Source organism: Panthera pardus, unplaced genomic scaffold, assembly GCF_024362965.1.
Source record: "Panthera pardus isolate Hobbes unplaced genomic scaffold, ASM2436296v1 HiC_scaffold_24, whole genome shotgun sequence".
In the NCBI taxonomy this organism is placed as follows: domain Eukaryota; kingdom Metazoa; phylum Chordata; class Mammalia; order Carnivora; family Felidae; genus Panthera; species Panthera pardus.
In genome coordinates, this window is record NW_026526810.1 from 4679565 (window position 1) to 4700737 (window position 21173).

The 21173-nt window shown below is 59.4% G+C and overlaps 1 protein-coding gene across 1 annotated transcript in view; it reads right to left on the bottom strand.

Annotated features, from left to right (window-relative positions):
- Window positions 1–387: 387 nt before the first annotated feature.
- The window catches only part of RGMA (repulsive guidance molecule BMP co-receptor a), a 47262-nt gene continuing 26476 nt past the window's right edge, over window positions 388–21173 (bottom strand). The window contains exons 3-4 of the mRNA XM_019460159.2: window positions 11079–11593; window positions 388–2842 (exon numbers count right to left, since the gene is read on the bottom strand). Of these exons, the coding sequence (XP_019315704.1) occupies window positions 2120–2842; window positions 11079–11593 (1238 nt within the window). The 3' untranslated portion in view covers window positions 388–2119. The remainder of the gene's footprint in view (window positions 2843–11078; window positions 11594–21173) is intronic.

Below are 21173 nucleotides of genomic sequence, written 5' to 3' on the forward strand. Positions count from 1 at the left end.
TGCAGGGAGGGTGGCGGCCGAGAGGGCGTCACCCTGGATCTGAGGCCAGCCCACCCAACCTCGCGCCCCCCACCCCCTTCATGTTCCTCTGCCACGTGGCCATCTGTCTCCAACACTGTTCCAGCCTTACCAAGGCAAGAAAACTCGGACGCCTCATGCCCCGTAAGAAGAAAAAATAATTTCAGAGAAGTAGGGGCCCTGTGTTAAACTGCTCTCCCCTCCACAAGCATGCACGACTGCCGCGTAAGCGCATGCGCGCACACGCGCTAAGCCCCACCCAAATGTCCGCACGGTGAGGGGACGCCCAGCAGTGTGCCCCACTCTCCACCCCTGCAAAGGATCCAGTCTATTCAGAAAGCAAACTCCAACACGCAGTCCAAAAGGAAGTAACAAAACAAAAAAAACCCAAACTTTACTTGCATTTAGCCGTTAATAAATAATTTACAATATGTACATGCGGTGACACTCTACACAGGTCGCAGACACAAGGACGCAGTGAGGGGTCCCCACTTCCAAGCAGAACGCGATCAAACACAACCAAAATAAAGTGCTTCACTTTTTACTTCCGACATAGGGACCATCTAAAGACCAGCAGGGCGGGCCGGGGCCGTGCCTCCCACCCGCCTGCCCTGCCCGGGGTTGGGCAGAGAGAGGGGACCTCTTGGGGAGGAGGCGGGGAGCCTCCCGGGCCAGTGTATGAGAGGTCCCTGGGGAACAGCAGAGGGGCCGGACAGTGCGGGGCTGCGGGAACCGCCCGCCGCGGGCACCGCACCCTCGGGCGTGGAGCCCAGCCCGGGGTCGGTCCCTGGGTTCTCCGGAACAGCAGCAGAGGCGGGACCGGTTCGGGGCTCCTCGGATCGGCGGCCTGGGCTGACAGGAGGTGGGAGCCGGGGCTCTCGGAGGCAAGCCTCTCCTGGTTTGTGCGGCCATGGGCTTAAGGGAGGGGACTAGAGGGATGAGACCGTCCAGGGACGCTCAGGGCAGGGAGCGTCTGACCCTGACCGGCAGACGCCGCTCCTCTCCCCAGCACGCAGACCTGGGTGGACGGGCGGGGAGCAGGGCTCCGGGGGAGCAGGTGAGGAGGACGAAGAGAATCAGGGCAGGCCAGCTGGCCCCGTCCACTGCGCCTCCTGCCCACGCCCTGCAGCCCACGCTCCCCCACCCAGGAGGCTCTTGCCACCTGCTGGAGAGAAGGGAACAGAAATCGAGGTGGGGGCGCGGCGAGTTCTGTTTAGACATTTAGAAATGAGGACGAGACCTCCTAAGCACGGTGGAGAATGGGGGACGGGGAGGGAAGGAACCAGAGGAGGGCACCTGAGCCCACGAGTGGCGTCAGCCGCAGGCTGTCAGGCAGGGGGCCTGGGAACCAAAGCAGGGGCACAGCGGCCACACTGCACACGGTCTCCTCGGCTCACAGGGAGGCCACGGGCGGGCAGGAAGGCACCAGGCGGGCACAACCTCTCAGTCAAAGGGTCACGATTCCCGGGGGGTCGTCCTAAGGCCCAGGGGGAAAGGAGGCCCTGCCTGGGGAGGGAGTCCAGCCTCTCAGATGCCTCAGCCCCTCAGCTTAGTGTGCGCGAGTGTGCTCGTGTGTGTGTGTGCGTGTGGCGGGCGTGGGCAGCAGTCGGCTGGGCCTGTTTCAGTGCATTGCGGGGTGGGGGGGGCGGAGGAGCTCGACTCTGATCAATCCCAGTGTCTCTGGCGGGGCGGGGCGGGGTGGGGTGGGGGGCTTCGGCCCGAGGGGCTCTGTTTTGCACATTCACACTGCGGGGCGGTGGAGGGGAGCGGCTCCCCCTCTCACACAGCTCTATTGTCACAAACATCACAGCACCGGTCACCACAACCTCTCGCGGCCTCCCCCCGACGACAATGACACGTTGGGGGCAGAGTGGGGGGGGGAGGCCGCCCCCCTGCCCCAGCCCTTGCCGGCAGACGGCCCAGGGCAGCTGTGAGGTAACCGTCCACAGTCCACTGGCCAGCGGCCGCCTCGGCTCCTGACCGCCCCCCCCCCCCCGGGGGAGGATGCCCTCCCTCCCCCCGATGGCCCCGGTCTCCCTGCAGCCGCTCCCCCCACCCCCACCCCCCCGGCTCAGGGACAGGCAGCGCCCGCCTCTCTGCCCTACGCGGCGACAGCCTCCAGGACGGCGGGGAGCAGCGTGAGGAGCAGGAGGCTGCCCAGGAGCGGCCGGGGGGCGGGGGGCATCCCCACCGCGGCGGCCCGGCCCGGCGGCTCCCGAGTCCTCTCGTACAGGTGAAGCCTGTCTTTGTTGGAGTGCAGCATCTTGACGTCCTCCAGGGCGTAGTAGGCGGCCAGCGTGAAGTTCACGTCGCCCGTGGTGAGCAGGTCGAAGACGCAGGCCTGGTAGTAGAGGTCCTCCACGGGCAGCTTCTCCTTGCACTTGGCCACGGCCGTCTCGTACGGGAAGGTGTCGGGGGCCGCGGGCGCGGGGCTGGCGGCGGCCGGCCTGCGGGTGCCGGGGCCCTCGGCGTTGGCGCGGAAGGCCTGGAAGTCGATCTGCTGGTTGAGGGGGCAGCCGCGCAGGCAGAGGTAGAGGCCCTGGCTGTCCCGGTCCTCCACGGCGTTGACCACCTCCTCCGGCATGCGGACGGCGAAAGTCAGGTATCGGCCCACCTGGCGGACCACGATGGTGGTGCCGATGTACTTGGCCTGGATCTCCACGTGCTGGCCCGACACCTTCTCCGTGATCTTCAGGCTGTTGGCTCCGTGCTTGTCCCCACCGTTCTTGGAGCCGTCGGCGAAGGCGGCCGGGAGCTCGTCCATCTCAGCCTGGTACACCTTCTGGTCCACGCACTCCTGGAAGTTCTTGAAGATGATGGTGAGCTGGGGGGGAGGGGGGGCAGGAAAGGGGTGGAGAGAGGGGGTTAGGTGGTGCTGAGATGGTGGCGGCGGGGGGGTCAGAGGGGAAGGCCCAGCCCCATGCTGGCGATGCTGGGGACAGGAGGAGCCCCCAAGATGCCCCGATTCCCCATTTTGGTCACCTTTCGGTGCCACCTGCATTATTATGCACTTAGTACTTTTCCTTAAAACAACTAGTTTTACTGTAAGACAAAGGGGGGACAAAAGGAGAGAGGGAAACCAAGAAACAGAGTCTTACTAGAGAACAAACTGATGGTTACTAGAGGGGAGGTGGGTGGGGGGATGGGGGAAATAGGTGATGGGGATTAAGAGGACACTTAATAGGGCATCTGGGTGGCTTAGTCGGTTAAACGCGCAACTCTTGGTTTTGGCTCAGGTCACAGTCTCATGGTTGGTGGGTTCAAGCCCCACGTTGGGCTCTGTGCTGATGGTGTGGTGCCTGCTTGGGATTCTCTCTCTCTCTCTCTCTCTCTCTCAAAATAAATGAACTTAAAAAATTAAAAAAAAAAACCTTAAAAAGAATATGCTTATCATGATGAGCATTGATTATAGAATTCTTGAATCACTACATTGTACAGCTGAAACGAATATAACACTGTATGTTAACTATACTGGAATAAAACTGAAAAACTTTGGGGTGCCTGGGTGGCTCAGTCGGTTAAGCATCCGACTTCGGCTCAGGTCACGATCTTACAGTTTGTGAGTTTGAGCCCCACATCGGGCTCTGTGCTGACAGCTCGGAGCCTGGAGCCTGCTTCGGATTCTGTGTCTCCCTCTCTCTCTGCCCCCCCGACCCCCGACTCATACTCTGTCCCTCTCTTTCAAAAATAAACATTAAAAAAATTAAAATTAAAAACAAAGTAAAAAAAACCCCACACTTGTTTTACTTTAAAAAAACAAAACAAAACAAAACAAAACAACTGACTTAGAAGGGGAACTTTAGATCACTACCCTAAATAGGACACCAGATCATTTACTACATAGAGAGGTGAACCATAAAAAGAAAAGCATAGCTAATTAAAAATAAAAGTTCATTATCTACTATAGTAGGCTGAGTAATGACCCCCAGGATATCAGGCCCTAATCCCTGCAACTGTGAATGTTACCTTATATGCAAAAGGGACTTTGCAGATGTGATTATGTTAAGGATACTGAGATGGAGAGGTCATCCTGGATTATCTGGGTGGGCCCTAAATATAATCACACGTATCCTCCTAAGAGGGAGGCAGGGGGAGATCTGACCACAGAAAAGGCGAGGGCTCTCTCCATGGAGGCGGAGACGGGAGGGATGTGACCACAGCCCAGGGGTGCCGGCAGCCACCAGAGGCTGGAAGAGGCACTGAACAGATTCTCCTGGGAGCCTCTAGAAGGACTGGCCCTCCTAACACCCTCGTGTTAGCCCTGAAAGACTCATTTCAGGTTTCTCGCCTCCAGAGCTACGAGAGATAAATCTCTGCTTGTTTGAAACACTGAGTTTGTGGTATTCGTTACAGCAGCCGTAGGAAACGAATACGGTCCACAATCATCTAGCACAATCTTTCAAGCCGCCAGCGGACCTGCAGCCAAATTCCTTCGAGAAGACTGTGAGCCACTGGTTGAACATAACAGAGAAAGAATGAGCAGGCAGAGGCCAGCAGAGGCTGCTGTGGTAGGGCCTGCCCTGAGGGCCACCTAGCTGGGCCTTGGAGGTGAGCAGGAGGAAGTGGAGGAAGGAAGACAGGGGTGGGGTTCCATGCTGAGCATGCAGCCCTGGCCAGGGCTGGAGCGGGAAGGCCCATTTCTGCTGGCGCCTGCAGCTGGGGGTGAGGGGCTGGGCTGAGCTGCTGGGGGAGAAGCAGGCGGCTGGGTGGCTGGGTGGCTCCACCAGTAACTGTCCTCCTGGGAACCACAGACATGGGCACTGCCGCTGGCTGCATCTGCCGTGCCGGGCCCTGTGTGTTTTGCTTCTAGCCCTGTGTGTCACTGCCAGGGACAAGGACAGGACCTCCCATTTACGGTGCGGGAAATTCAGGCTCAGAGAGGTACAATGGCTCACACAGGCAGCAAAAAGCAGAGCTGGGTTTAGTCTCTTGGTTTCCAGCCCCTGGGCTCTTTTCAGCCACAAGCCCGCGGGGTGGGAGGCCTGGGAGAAGGAGGAGAGACAAACGGGACGAGGGAGTGAGTGCTTTCCCCGCATTGTCCTGGGTGAGGTGCTCCCTTCCCTGCTCCTTCCTGCATGATCCCAACCGGGAAGACGGCATGGGCTGGAGACATGAGTCAAATCTGGGAGAGCAACCACCACCCCTCCTTCATTCCTGTTCCCAGGTGCCAGCTTTTAACCACTGGTGGCTCCGGGTGCCTCTAAGGCCACTGCCCCCTGAGCCAAGGGCAGCTGGAACCCGGACTCCAGACCAAACCCAGGGAGGCAGGTGGGGTCATGGGGCAAGATGGCACCCAAGGCCTTTTGGGGCTCCCTGCTTACCCCCACCCCTAATCCCTGCCCTACCCCTGGCCACTATTCCTAGAACTTGTCCCTCCCTTCTCCCCGCCCCAGCCACCAAGCCCCAACCTCCTGCCCCCCAGGAGCTGTCCTCCTCGCCAGTTGAGGGGGTAACACACCTCAGAGGGGCCCCAGGTCCAGGGGGCCCTGGTAAGAGGCAGGCCGCTGCTGACAACACGGACACCCTGGCTGTGGCTGAATTCTGTGCCTGGCACCCTGGTCGACGTGGCAGCGGATGACTGCCTGGGGGGTCCTCGGGGTAGAGGGTGGGTGACGCTGTGAAGCCCTATGGGAGTTTCTGGTCAAACAGTGGGTGTATGACAAGGGCGAGGCCCAGGCACGTTAGAAACTGCAAGCAGGTCCTACCGGCAGGGGGAGGCAGGACAGCTGTGAAGGACCTCAGCTCAGGCTGAGGGGCGGGAAAGGCCAGGGCTGAGGGTGGGGTCTGGAGCCGGCCCCAGGCCAGACGGTGCGGCTGCAATTCCGGGGGTGCAGGCGTGGCCCTGGGGCACAGACAGGAGGCTGAGGGGGACGCGGCAGAGAGCCATCAGCTTGGGGCCTCAGGAGCAGAGCTAGGGGAACAGACTAAGGACTGGACGGGGTGGCCCAGGGGGCCACAGAAAGTTCTAGGCCGGGCAAACCAACACGGTAGCCAGGGCCCAGCTGGAGGTGTCCAGGGCTGTCTCATCGCTGCTCCGTGGGCGCCCCCACACTGTAAAGCGTAGGGGTGACCAGGCTGGGAGAGCAGGAGGGCCTGGGCCTTCAGAGAGAAACTCCCCCTTGTCACCCCAGTACTCAGAAAGGTGAGGAGGAGAGATGGACAGTTGCACTTTTGGGGGCTCCAGGCTCTTGGGCCTTTGTGGGCCCCTTCCTCCCTCCAAAATACTAAAACTACATTTTGTGACTGCATTGGGATCCAGGCCAAGACAGTCTCGGTTGGCTTATGCTGATTTTTTCCTTCCAACTTTAAAACAAATGAAAGCTTTCTCGCGGGTCCCCGGCAGTCTTGGGGCCCTCGGTGTTGTACCTGTGGGGCCCGGGGAACGGTCAGGACGGAGGGGGGCACATTCTGCCATCCACACGGGACACAAGGAGGGGCTGGTGCTCCCAGGCTGGAGGCTGGGGACCTGGCCAGAGTCCGTGGAGCGCTGCACCAGAGGCCCGGCTGTGCACAGCCCGTCGGGCACTGGCCCCCAGTTCCCCAACCCTCCCTCTGAGGTCACCGCCTGGTCCCGGGAAGCAGCGCACTCCTGGTTTGCTGTGGGATGTCAAAGGTGGCCATGGCTTCTCCATCCTGCTTTGAGCCCTACTCTCTGAGCCCCGGGGGGGCCTCGGCCACTGCCATCTGCCCATCTGCCGTCGCTGGCCTACCAAAATGGCGACCTCACAGTTCCACCTCCTGCCTCTACCTCCTGCTGTTTCCTTCTCTCCATCCCGCGGCTCCCGCCCTGATGTGGAGGCTGCCTGTGGGGGGCCGGGAGGTGCAGCCAGGGTGGTCTGGACAGTGGGTGGTCCTGCCATTGGGAAGGGGGTGAGGGACGAGGGGCTCTGGTGTCCCTGCCTAGTGTGCTGGGGGGGGGTGTGGGGAGGGGGGTGCTGCTGCTTTCCAAGTGCCATCAGCCTCCTGGAACAGGAAAGGCTGGTTTCCCTCTAACCGTCATCTCTCGTGGAGACAGACTCCTGGAAGGCTGACAGGCTGCTAGACTCTTCTTGGTACCAGTGCCAGGGACTCAACCACAAGTAACAGCATGAAGGGGCCTGTCGAAAGCCGGGCGGCTCGCTGCCAGCATGGCCACGGGTGCGGCTGCCACTCCTGTCTTTGCTGCCCCCCTGCCCAGAGGGGTCTGAGCCCCCCCCGCCCCCCCCCCCCCCAGGCCCGGCACTGGGAGCTGTATCCACATGAGGGGGCCGAAAAGTCCAAGGAGCTGTCCTCAAGGAGCTCACACTCTAGGGGTGACACATCAAATAGATGAGTGGGGCAGTGGGACACATGGTAAGTTTTAGAGGGGAGGGGGAGGGCAGAGCAGAGACCCCAGTTCCTCTCCTCCCTGAGCCTCAGTTTTCACATCTGTGCAATGGGGTGCTACCAGCACAGTGAAGCTGGGGGCTGGGCACAGAAGGAAGCCGGGGGAAGTGGGGGCGGGAAGCTGGCTGAAATATCAGCTTGGCCTAGAAAACCCTACATCTTGATCACCTACGAGAACACGGGGCCGGGCTGGATGATGCCTGTATAACAGGAAACGAGCCAAGGCCCTCTGGGTGAGGGGCGGGCCGAGAACAGCGGGTTCAAGTGGGCAGAAGAGACAGGCAGAAGGCTCTCGTGGGGAGGCACGAAGGCCCCTCAGAGATAACAGCCTCTTGGCTTCCGCTGCCTCCCCCGAGGCTCCAGGCTGCCCTCCCATCTCTCCTCCAGGCTTCTGCTCCCGTCCCTCCATGCCAGGCTCCGCAGAAGGACGTGGAGGAGGCCCCGCCCGGTGCTCTGGGCAGAGCCGGGGGCACCCAAGGGCGTCGGCATCCTGCACCCACCTCAGGCACCCCTCGGCCAGCTTTGTTCTCCATCCTCGGCCTGGGAGGTGCCAGGAGGGGAGGAGGCACCTAGCACCGAGGCTGCCGCAAAAGGGGTGTTTCGTCAACGTTTGCCGAATCAATGAATGAACAAAACCAACACACCTGCGTGGTGCAGACCTAAAAAAACAGGCGCGGGCAGGCCCAGGGCGCTGGAAACCGGCCACCAATGTTTCTCAGCCGGGTACCCTGTCTGCCCCGAGGCCTGAGACAGACTGAGCCCGTCACAGCCGGGTGTCCGGCCGGGCCTCCTGCTGCCTCCTGGCTGATGAGGGCTTAATAGAAGGTGGCTGGGCTCTCAGCCTGCCGGATGACCGAGGTGACCCCAGGTCACAGCAGAAGGGGGCTGGGTCGGTCGAGCTCTGCTGCAGAGCTCCCTACTTTCTAGAACTTCCATGCCCGGACAGGGCGAGAGGTGCTCCCATCCCTGTCCGGGCACCTCTCCCGGCCACAGGGCCCAGCGGGCCTCTGGAGCACGGCGGGCGTCTGAACAGATAGCACACAAGAACGAATGGGCGACTGATCCACTTGGTCTGGGAACAGCATCGCTGGGCTCGGGGTCCCAGCGTGTGCCAGTGAATCACGGGGGGTGGCATCCAGGGGTTCTAAGCCCAGGCACGTCACCCCAGCCTGTACGACCCAACGGGAAGTGGCCTAAAGGCTCTCGCTCCAGCCTGTCACGCCCCCCTCCCCCACCCCCACGGGGCGGTGGGGAGCAGAGGCCCACGATTCCTCCCACGATTCTTCCCACGATTCTTCCCAGGTCTGTGCTTGGCTCTGTTATCACATTTGGTGCTCACACCGCCCTGGGTTAGGAGGGGCGGGGCTTCCAAGGCCCGCGTCGCTCTCACACCCTCAGACTCCCCTGTGTGGCCCTGCCAGGACGCGACAGGGAGGCGAGGTCCCCTCCCGCGGGATGTTTGCTGCTGGATTTAGAAGCTGCAGCCTCAGGCTCCTGGCGTTCATTTATCTTGGCTCTAGGGAAGGAGGGAGGTGGGTAGGTGCAGGGGCCGCAGGGAAGGCGGCTGGGTCCTTGACGCGGGCCCTGCTGTCCGTGGAGGGCTGAGAGGGCGGACGGGGTGGAGAGGGCGCTGGCCACAACCCTGCCGCCCACTAGGCTTCACGGCCTGGTGCCAGGACCCTGCTAGGGCAGCCACGGGGCAAAGACCCACTTGTTGCCGCCCCTGCAGATGGGCCCGGGAAGAGACCCTCTGGAGGCAGCAAGGGCCACCGGAGCAGGGGGAGATGGCGGGAATTTTCCTGGCTGCCAGGTCACCTCACTGTCCTCCTTTTGGGCGTGGAGGGACAGGAAGGAACAGAAACGCCCTTGTGGACCAGCCTGGCATTGCCCAACGTGCCGCCTTGCAACGTGCTCTTCCTAGGAAAACAGACTCACTGCCAACCCGGAAAGGCCTGGGGGCTGCGGTGGGCCAGGCCCTGAGGAGGCACACGTATCCCCATCCCCTGGGCTCCCAGAGCCCACCAGCCTCCTGGCCTTGAGGCTGTGCCCCGTGGCCCAGTCTCAGAAGGAGGCCACAGGAGACTCTCTTGGAAGTGGGGAGGGGAGGGAGGGTCTGTGGAGGATGGGGATGGCCAAAGGCCTGGGCCACAGGCCACATTCGTGGCTGCTTCTGGCTGTGGCCCTGTGAGCAGGACTTGAGTCTTGCCACCCAGATACTGAGGCCTCCTTGGGTCAGAAGACAACCGGCTGTCAGCGGCCTCTGGGGCTCCAGATGGTTCGGAAACGCCTCTGATGGCAACGAGAATGTGGCCGACTTCTAGAGCCACCCGGCCCAGGTCAACGCTAGCTCGCCGTTCCCAGCCGACTGCACTCTGGGTGGAGAGGCACATCCCATTTGGGGGCTGGCCCGAGGGAGGAGAGGAAAGCTGTGTGGGTGGCCCCTGGGGTGCTCTGGGAGCTGCTTCTCTGTCCTCACCTGTTCCACCTCCCCCTGTTCCCAGACACCACCGCCCTCTCTGCTCTGGGGCTGCGGCCTCTCCATATAGGCGTGGGGCAAAGAGAGGGCAGGACGGTACCCCACAGCCCTGCTGACCCCATCAGCGTCCTATAGCCCTGGCCCCCAACCCGGCGTCCCTCACCTGCTCCACGAGCCAACACTGGGGGCTTTAAAAAAAGAACACGTGCCTGACCCAACCCAGAGATCTGGTGTCACACAGGCCTGGAGGGGGTGGGGGTGGGGCCAGAATCACCATCTTCTAAAATCTGTTCACGCTGCAACAGTGCAGCCACGTGAGACGCCCCGGGCAGGACCGTCACCTCCAGGGGCTGGTCGGGGACACTTGTCCAGGGCGACAGGAGTGCGCCCTCCTTGAGAGTGATGATGGAAACATACCTGTAGAGAGGCTCCTCTTTCATTGGGTTTTAATACTGGAATTCTACCACCATACAGTCTGGGGGCAAGAAAGGAATATCCCAAAAGTCCGAAACTGAGTACTCTGGCGAGTGTTTCTAAAATTTGTGGACAAGTGGCAGAGTGGATGGGGGTGCCACCTGCTTCGGCTCAGGTCGTGATCTCATGCTTTGTGGGTTCGAGCCCTGCGTCGGGCTCTGTGCTGACAGCTCGGAGCCCGGGGCCTGCTTCGGATTCTGTCTCTCCCTCTCTCTCTGCCCCTCCCCTGTTCACGCTCTGTCTCTCTCTCTCAAAAATAAATAAACAAATAAATAGAAGTTGTGGACAATAACCCCAGTAAGAAATCCACGTTAACAGCTGGACCCAGCATTTGCACTGATATGCATACATGTGTGCACACATACTGAGCTTCCTGAAACGTGTCCCCTTACCACATACAATGCATTCACAACCTGCCTTTTCTATCGGTGTTGGGTTATGCCATCTTGTTCTACCCTGCCCAATTAAAAAAAAAAAAAAAGGTGACATTTGCATGCTGGTTCCTGACCCCAGAAAACTGATGTCACAAACCCCTGGTGGGCAGTATCCAGCAGTTTGAGAAATACCAGACTCCAGGCAGCATGAAGAGGGGGTTCCTGGTTGGTTTATCTCAGGACAAAGATTCTCTGGACATTCCTAAGTCATCAGCCCATTTACTGAAAATAAGAACACTGGGAGGGTGCAGGAGATGTCTGGTCTGGGCCCTGGTCACAGCAGGGACGCCCACGCCTCAGCCTCAGCTTACCTTGCTGGTGGCGGTGGCGGCCGAGCCGGGCAGCACGGGCGTGTTGGTGACCTGTACGTTCAGGTAATTGTTGTCGATGAGAGGCCAGGCGCCCTGCACCTTGCAGGTCTGGAAGCGGTCAGTGAAAGTCCTGAGGTGCGGGTCCCCGAAGAGGCCGCAGTGCGTGTAGTTGGGGGCCGCCGCATGCTTGTGGAAGCTCTTCTCGTAGTGGCAGATCTCGGGGCTGTCGGAGCGCTCCTGGCTGTCGCCCGGCGGCGGGAGGGTGCGCAGGCGCGGCTGCGACGTGGGGCCATCCTTGGAGCAGTTGTACTGGCTCATGAGGTCCTCTATGCCATGGACGGCCGAGTGGTAGGCCAGGTCGCCCCGGCAGGTGCGGGCCGTGCGCCGCGTGCACAGGGCGTAGGTGCGCAGGGCCGCGCAGAACTCGGGGGCGTCGTCCGAGGTGGGGGAGTGGCTGCCCGCCGTGGCGCTCCAGAACTCAGAGTTGCACTTGAGGATCTTGCACGCGGACGTGGCTGTGGGGAAAGGGAGGGACACGCCGTCAAGATCCCTGGGTGAGCTCCGCCCCCTCACCCCTGGGGGCCAGCGCCGCAGGCGCACGCACAAGGACATCCCTTCCCAGGGGGCGCCACCTGCGCTGCACGTTTGCACGCAGAAGGCAAAGAGTCCCCTCACCCTGCCGCCTTGGACATCTGCTGATGCTTTCACAGTGATCCGCAAGCATTTTGGCAAAAGCAAAAGAAATTTGGCTGGGAATTAAGCCCCACTATTCAGTATGTGGCCTGGCCTCTGCTACTGTGTGACCTTGGACAAATCACTGGATGTCTCTGTGCCTCATTATACTTCTGTAGAAAACGGGATGATGGTAGCATGTACCTTATGAGGCTGCTCAGAGTGTTAGGGCACTAAGGACCGCACTGACGTAGATCAGAAGCTCCATGAATGTTGGCCAGTTGACGGTGAGCTTTGGTCACAGAAGACCCGGTTACCGTCACCCTGTCTGCAAAGCAAGAGTAGCTTCCCTGTTGGTCGCCACAGTTCCATCCCTCCTTTATCCTGCTCGGGAGGGGACGCTGGGAAGCAACCGACAGTAATAACCTTGGATCTGCCTTAAGTTGTGTTTTTAAAAAAGTCACTGACAAGCTTTGAGACCTTAGTGATAATTAGCTACAAAAGACCGCGCCTGAAAAACTGGGGCTTTGACACACCTGCATCTTGTACCTGGACACGTAGAACCTGCCCTTTCCCGGCCTCCCAGATTCTTTTGCACAGTCTGTAGTGACTTCAGTGGCCAGGCATGCAGCCCAGCAGCAGGAGAGAACATTCTACGCAGCCTCTAGCAGTGAAAGGGGCTGGCGGACCAGCGGAGGTGGTGGGGGGGGGGAGGGAGAGGGGGCAGCTGCAGCCCAGGGCTGGAGCGATCAGCAGGAGAACGGGGCTGTTGCTTCAGCCAGTCCTGCCCAGGCCACTAGCCTGGCTCATGAACCCTTGGAAAACTGCTTCTCTGGTGCTGGCTTCTGACCTACAAAATCAAGTTGCAAATAAAACCTGGGACAGAAATACGCGGGGGAGGCACCTGAACAGCTGCCTTGTGCGTGGGCACCTGGATGGCCCATCTCTGGGAGATCTGCCACCTCCATAGGCACCTGCCTGGAGCTGAGGCTGACCTGGCCAGGTCACACACCTGGGTATGGGCAGCCAGCGCTTGTCCCGAAATTCAGGCCCCTCCCCTAACTTCTCCTGTGTTTGTCACACTGCCGGCCAATTCAGCTGTTTCAGGTGGAATCTGGGTGGGCGTTTTTTTTCTTTTGAGAAGTCACATATTTACTTCAACGTGTATGAGGACAGATAAAACCAACAGAATAGAAGAGCCGCGGATTTTCCATTTTAATAGCTTTCAAGTTGAAGAAGTGTGCTGACTTAAGCAGACTTGGCTAATAACAGGGCACCTGGGGGAACACGGGAAAAGCTGTGGGTGAGACAGCCACCCCACCCCCACCCTGCATGGTGGTCTCCCTCCCACAGAAACCTGCTCCTGGGGGTAGGTGTCCTTTGAAAGGCAGCTGGAAGAGTCTCCAGCCATGCTGTCTTCCTATTTCTTTTTTTTCCAAGTTTTTTCTTAATGTGTATGTACTTTTGAGAGAGAGAGAGAGAGAGAGAGAGAGAGACAGAGGACCCGTGGGAGAGGGGCAGAGAGAGAGGGAGACAGAATCCGAAGCGGGCTCCAGGCTCCGAGCTGTCAGCACAGAGCCCCACGTGGGGCTTGAACTCAGGAACAAGGAGATCATGACCTGAGCCGAAGTCGGAGGCTTAACTGACAGAGCCACCCAGGCGCTCCTGCTGTCTTCGTATTTTGCCAACCTACAGAAGACACCCAAGACCCAACCTACCCCAAATGCTAAGGTGGCCTACGTGAGGGAAGGTAGAGGAGCCCCTCGTGGTGGGGGGGGGGGGGAAGAGCGGGGGGCTCTGCAGCGCCCGCTCAGGCAGCCTCACCCATTCCGGGTGTGCTGACCGGAGACGCTGCTTTCTCAGAATCCTGGAGACACGGCATCAAAGACAACTGTCTGAATGGGGCACAGGCTGCTGCTGAGTGGCAGTCGCCTGGGCTATGCCCACCGCTTGCCCACCAGCCTCGGGAGCCCGGCCCGCAGCCGGGTGTGGGTGCCCCTCCGGCCCTCACCGTGCCCAAAGCGGAGAGAGGAGACCCCTAGCCCCTTTATAACCAGACCACTGCACCCCGAGCACGACTTGCACCGGCCTCAGCTCCCGCCGAAGCTGACCCAGGACGGCAGAGAGTGAAGTCACAGCTACTCAGTCTCGGGCCAGGGCCTCACCCCAGCCAGCCCTCCCGGCAGCCCCGAGGCCAAAGCCAGGCTCAGCACGGCTGCTTCTCTGGCCCGAGGCCTCCCTGAAGAAGCTGAAGCAGGACTTGAATCTGGCCTGTTGGGCCTAAGAGCCCATGCAGTGGGCAGTTCCAAAAGTCATCACATAAGTTAGCACGTTCACGACTGCCCCCGCCAGCCGCCGAGTGGGTCGGGGCACGCTTTGCCGCAAAGCGACCCTCAGCCTCTCCCCGAGGACCCCACCAGCTGGCAGGCCCGTGGTCCACAGGCTCTCCGTGGCCTTGCCCCCAGTTCCCAGAGGCCACAGCTCAGGGTCCAGCCCACAGGCTGGGCAGGGGCTGGAAGGCAGGGGTCAGGAATGGGGCCTAGGGCAGGACCAGCCCGCACACAGACAATGTGGGATAGGCAAGGTGTCTCACTCCTGACTGCCACTGGTGGCTCTAACCCCACAAATGGGGGACCCCTGGGGGACCCCCCCACCCCCCCCCCCCCGCCAGGGGTGATGAGAGTCTCGTATCTTCACAGCCTTGAAAATGGCCCCGAGCAGGGTCCCAGCTGCAGAGCTCTCCAGTGTGTCTGGAGTTCATGCCTGAAGTCCTACCGAGGTGCCCCGAAAGGGAGTCCCTTGCATGCTCTGGGGTCACCACAGATGTGGCCCTTACTACTCTGTTCAGAGCAGCGTTCCTGGGATGACGCCTTGCACCCCAACGGCCTGGGCTAGGGCAGCAGGGCCTCCGCGGGCCCGACGTGTCTGTCAGGGGCCCAAGGGAGGCCCGTGCTGCTGGTCCGCAGGCCACTCTTCTTTAGAGTTGGGCCATTTTCTTTTCAAACGGTCACTGAAGGGCCAAGCTGGAACCCCGCTGGAGACCAGGCAGTCTGGAGTGTGTGAATGGGGCATTTCCTTCGGGTGGGAGGGGGGTGCAGAGGGGGGCAAAGAGAAGAGACAGTTCTCCCAAGGAGCAAACCCTAAGCAGCCCTGGACGACCCCAGGCCCCCAGCCCTCGGAGACCAGGCCTTTCACCTCTCAGTTCAAACTCCGCAGGGCTCCTTCACCTGCTCCCCTCCCCCTCCCAGAGCCGCAGGGGAACAGGGCCACCCCGCCTCTGAAGAGCCAGCTCTGCCCACCACCCGCAGGGGGCGACCCTGAGGTCACCCTTGGGCTGCCCTTGCACCCAGGAGCTAGGCCTTCCATCTGAGGCAGGGTCCACACAGAGGTGACCTGGGACTCCTCCAACCCCTCCCTCCCCCTAAGTGCTGCCCATCCCAATTCTCAGCCATCTACAGAATGTTCCCGATGCTATCACCCGGGACTAGGACGGAAATGCAAAGGTGTGAGGGTGACAATGGCCAGATGGGGTGGTGGGCAGTGGGCACTGGAGGGAGAGTGGTTCAAAGTCCCACTCCGTCCCCTGCCAGTAGTTGTGGGAAATCGGCTCTACCTCTGTGTCCTTATCTGTGAATCGGGGCTAGCAACCGCCTTAGAGAGCTGCTGAGGGTTAAACAGGATGCACGGAATCTGCCTGGGACCCAGTGGCCCCGACAAAGGTCCCAGAGGGAGATAAACACTGCCCCCGCCCCACCGTGAGGTAAGAGGTTAGAAGTCACAGGTGGGGACAGGAAAAGGGACAGGAAGGGCGCTGGAGCATCCCTCCCTCTACCCCTCCCTGGCCGCCACACTTCCCAAGGGGGGCACCCAGGATAGCTTCACCGCCACCTTGCTCACCACCTCTCACCAGCGAGGGTGCTGTGGACTGAATGTGTTTTCCCCAAATTCCTTCGCTGAAGCCCCAACCCCAGTGTAACGGCACTTGGATGGGGGGTGATGGGCCTCTGGGGGATGATTAGGGTCAGATGAGGTCGTGAGGTGCAGCCCCCATGATGGGATTAGGGTCCTTCTAGGAAGAGACACAGGGGCACAGGCACACACTGTCACGTGAGGACACGGCGAGAAGGCGGCCGTCTGCAAGCCAGCAAGAGAGCTCTCACCAGAACCCGACCACGCTGGCACCCTGACTTGCAGCCTCCAGAACTGCAAGCCTTGCCCCCCATCTCTCCTCCCCTTCCTGGGCCCTCCGGCATCCCCCCTGCAGAAGCCAGGATCACTGGAGACGTTCGCGTGGCCAGGGGCCAAAAAATCAGGTGGGTTCCACTTCACCTATTCCATTGTCCCTTCTCCTCACAAGGACCTGTGGTCGCAGGGGTGACCCAGGCTGGGACGACTCTCCTGGCTCTTGAAGGCGGAGAGGACATCCAGGAGGAAGAGACGAACCGAGCCCTCATCTCCTGCTGGCGTTCCTCTGTCCTGCTGGCGTCCCTCTGTCCTGCCAGCCTCTGTGACCCAGTCTCCACGTGTGGCCCTTCCTCCTGCCACAGTCCCTTCCCCCCTTGTTGCCAAGGCGCCCACAATCCCTCTTCCACCCATTTCCTGGGAGATGGCGCAATCAGAAACTTTGGGTCCCAAAGCACAATTTCTACAAGTTCGCCTTTACTCTTGTTAATGAACAAACGCACAGACCTCGGGTTCTGTGAGACACAGAAAAACGAAGGCCCTGGCAATTTCGCTATCCAGAGACCAGACCGGGGTCAAGTCAGTGTCAACAAGCTGCCTGTGACAGATTTTGTGTCACTGGGCACTGCCGAGTTGGAAACGGGGGCCCTCGCTTTGGGAGGCAGTAGTGGTGGGGAGGGCTTCAGGGGATGTGCCCTGGGGGCAGATGATCATGCTCGAGTCGTGCAGTTGTGCAGCTCAGTGGCTGTGTGGCCAGGGGCCACACGGCGCTGCTCTCTGTGCTGCCGACATGCATCAGTGCCTCGATCAGTATACACTTCAGGGACCAGCGGAGCTGACGGCAGCAAACCCTGAGAACACTGGAAGGAAGCTTGGTGGAAGGCAGCTTTGTGTTAACTTTGGTTAAATGAGAATTTGTGGGGGAGGCTAAGGTCTCCCTAACAGCTAATGTGTACTGAGCACTTACTAGGTACAACGCATTGTACACGTACCTCCATTCACCTATGACAGCCCTAGGACGATCTGTTATCCCCATTCCACAGACAGGCAAACTGAGTCCTAGAGGCATTAAATAGCCCCCTCCTCCCAGGTGCTCTGATAGAGCCCCCCAGCCGCTTCCCCCTCCTCTTTCACCTTCTGTACCTGCGTGCGCGCACACACACACACACACACACACACACACACACCAGGCTGAGCCCATTTGCTGTGAGGCCACAAAGACAATAAAGAGGAGGTTCTGCCCTTCCGGGGGTTGAGCGCGCAGGGGCGGTGCACCCCTGGGTAGAGCTAGGGGTGGACACACAGGCAGAGCCTCACCTCCAAGAAAGAAATAATGGTAATAACGCCCGGACTTCCTGAACCTGTGCAGACTACAAATTGCTTGAAGGCCAGGCCCTCACTGCTATTCTGAATCAACGGGCAGGAATTTTATCCTCATTTGATAGACGCACATACATGTGGCTCACACCGCCACAGGCTTTGGGGCTCTTTCTATGCCTTTCTTTCTTTCTTAAAATTTGTTTTTAATGTTTATTTACCTGAGAGAGAGAGAGAGAGAGAGAGAGAGAGAGAGAGTATGTGAATAGGCAAGGGGCAGAGAGAGAGGGAGACACAGAATCTGAAGCAGGCTCCAGGCTCTGAGCTGTCAGCACAAAGCTGGATGCGGGGCTTGAACCTACAAACTGTGAGATCATGACCTGAGCCAAAGTTGGATGCTTAAACGACCGAACCACCCAGGCGCCCCTCCTTCTATGCTTTTCAAAGTGCGTTTGCCATACCTTTCTTGGGACACCAGCCAAGAATGATCCAGGTCCTGAAATCCCCAAAAGCAAGATGTGTTTTCTTTGACCACGCCCAGTTCCTGACACACAGTCATCGCTACCTGTCTGTTCCCAGGGCAGTGACCACCCTCCAAGTGGATGGCAACCCTTCCCTGCAGAAAGGCCTGCATGGAGATACCAGGAGCAAGTCCTAATGCAAAATGATCTCCCTGCCAATTGCTGGGTTTCCTTGGCTGCCCCAAACCCTTGGGGGACTCTGAGCCAGCCTTTCACACCTTCCTGATAGTTTAAGGGCAAGTCCAAGTACCTCCCACCATAGATGGAGGAGCTATAGCTCAGGGTTGGGGGGTCAGTGACTGCCTGGGACCAAGGTCGGGGGCTCCCGTGCCCCTCTGCCTTATCTCCAGGCAGTAACCCAGCTCTCCTGGGCCTGTCTGCCTCTAGTGGTCATGCATGAGCTGTCATTTCCTGGGGGTCACAGAAGGGCTTTAGGCATGCCAGAGCTGGACGGTCCCCACGGGTGGCGAGCTGAGGGGCCCTTGACCCCTCGCTGGAGTCATCCTGCCGCCCCGTATCCACTCCACTAAATCACGGGCTGAAGGCCACCCCAGGTCAGAGACCTGGATGTAATCTGGCCCAGCATCAAAAGGAAAAGCTTGTAGCCACAGTGTCACCTGCCAAAGAAACCACAGAGGGACTGATTTTTATGTACCGTATCTTAAAAAAAAAGAAAAGAAAAAAGCAGGAGACTTCGTTCCAGGCAGGAAACCTTGGACTTGTTTCTGCTCTGAACATCCAAGGAAGGAAGCAAGGAGAGGAAAGTGTGTTTGCAACCCACACAGGCAGAAGGGGAGGCCAGCTCTGCAGGGAGAGCCACCCCTTGCCACTTTTGGGGTGACGAGAAGGCCTCGGCTGTCCCCTCCCTGCCTGGTTCCTGCAGGTGGCAGAGCGGACCCTTCTGGTCCTTTTGGCTACCCCTGGGTGGACCCAAGACAGCCAATATGCACAGAGCCAGGGGAGGAAGAACCTGATGGGAAGTAAGAATTTCTCCTGAATTTCATTTCTATCTTAGCCGCTCTAGTCCTCGGGCAAGGCTCCTCTGGGACCTGGGGCTCCACCTCAGACACCCAGGGAAATGCAAAGGTGCCGCACAGAAGAACTTTATGCTCCTTAGAAGCACAATCTGCGTTGTCTGGGTTTGACCCAGGCCTCGGGAGACTGAGAACTTCAGGATGAGCTAGTGGGGGACGAACCGAGGGGAATGCAGAGGCGAAGACAGTGGCTGGCTGGGACTCATGACAGGAAGCCCCTGAACTCCCTCCAGTGCCCCTGAGGTGGGCGTGCTGGCTTTAAGGGTGGGGCGTAGGCAAAGCCTAGAGGGTGGGTGGCCCCTTGGGTCTCAGACGGCCACCCCGGCAAGCATCAGACCCATCTGCCTCCAACTGCAGTTGGGGCTGGAATCCCTTGCCTCTTTGTGCAACCTACTTAATCAAGATCACTTTATCTACTCAACACTTGGTGACCAAACTATGTTGGCTTCTCAAGGTGCCCCACGGAGTTTTAGAGCCCGGGGCCTGAGGCTACCAAGTGTCACTGGTCACTGGTTTCCACCTCCAGGCAGCCTCCACGGCAGAAGCATGGAATCTCCCTCCCTGTAACATCCCTCCCCGGTGGGCATCCGGCCTCCGCCACCACCAGAGATCTGCCAGGGCAGGGCTGGCCCCTCCTGTGCTAGACAGCTCCAGCTGTGGACCCGCATCTGCCTCCAGGGATGGCCGAGGGGCCTCAGCTCTCCTCTAGAGCCACACAGAAAAGCCTCAAATGTTAACCACCCTGCAAATTTTGCAGATGGCCCCTCAGCTCCCCTGGGTGTCCCCTGGCTGCTGTGGGCCTCACTGAACAGTCTGTGTCATCCATGGAGGGCCCAGCTGAGGTGTCCCCCTCCTGCCCGCAGACCCCGCGAGTAGGGGTCCCTCATTTTCCACACCCTACTCTCAAAACATCTTGGGAGATTTGATGCCTTTTTATTTATTTATTTTTTAAGTTTACTCCCTTTTGAAAGAGATGGACAGTGAGTGAGCGAGCAGGGGACGGGCAGACACAGGAGACACAGAATCTGAAGCAGGCTCCAGGCCCCGAGCTGTCAGCACGGAGCTCCATGCGGGGCTCCAGCCTACAAACCCTGAGATCATGACGTGTGTCGAAGTCAGATGCTTAACTGACTGAGCCACCCAGGCGCTCGACTGGATGCCTTTTTAAAGCCCCCAACCCAGTGCTCTGCTAGGTCTGCGGGGGAGGCTGGCGGCTTCCATGTGCCCCGACACCCCACATATGTAACATTTCACTTGTTGGGGAGGTCGGCTCCGGACCTCCTCCTTTGTGCACGGAGACGTGCCAGCGAGAGAAATCACAGCCTCACAGCCTCACAGCCTGCGCGACTGAATTCCTTTCCTTTAACTAGCGGCCCAGTGCCTCTCAGAAACAGACGGGGGCTGGGAGCTCGGAGTATCAGCTGCACTTACCCGGGCGGGAGGGAAATATTTATGCACCAGTGCGGCATTAGCTGCTTTCAGAGACCTCCTTTGAACTGTTAATCAAGCCCAATCTTTCAGAAGAATAGCCTGATTATTACCGCCCTGTTTGCATAACAAAGAAGCCCAATAAAACTTATTTCACTGTGCACCGAGGGGGTGTGAAGGATCGCCCTGAGAAGCGAGTCTCAGGAATGCGGGGAGCTGCTCCGCGGCCCGAACCCAGGAATAAAGACAATGCAATTTGCCACCAAGAAAAGCCCAATAGACCAATAAATTACCCGCGTGCAAAGGGATTAGATCAGGTTTCAGTTGCTGTGCAGGAGGAGGAGCGGGGTGAGCCGGGAAAGGGGGAAACCTGCCTCCTCTTAAAGGGGTAAGGCTCGTTTTGAACACACGCCCCACGGTCAAGTTGGTTCTGTCCCACTCTGTGGCTGGCATGGCACCTGCCTGCCTGGAGTCATTTACTTGCTGGAAGTTCTAGACCCTACCCTGGGCTTCATGCTGTTCCTGCAACAAGCCTCAGGTGGTTTCTCTGCTCAGGTGGAGACAGCTATCAAACTTCTAGAATGCGAAGCCAACACGTTGCATCCGAATACTGAGTCACAAGGAAGATGTAAGGGTGGAGGCACGAGAGGGGACCAGGGGCAGTTCAGCCAGGTCTCGGACGGCCAGTGGGATTTGCCAGCTGAGGCGAGACAGAGATGCGGAAGCACAGGGGCCTCCGAAACAGCTGAGGTTGGCTGGAGGGGACACGCTGCTTGCATGCTGGTAGCCAATGTCGCTCAGCTCCAAAGTGCTTTCCTCTGCTGTGGGGAGGTGGTGGGGGGGGACCGGAGGGACTTCAAACCCCTTTCCTCTCGTCCCCCAGCTCTGTTAGACTCCACCACAAGGGGGCGCTGTCCCCAGGCTGTTTCCATCACTGTACT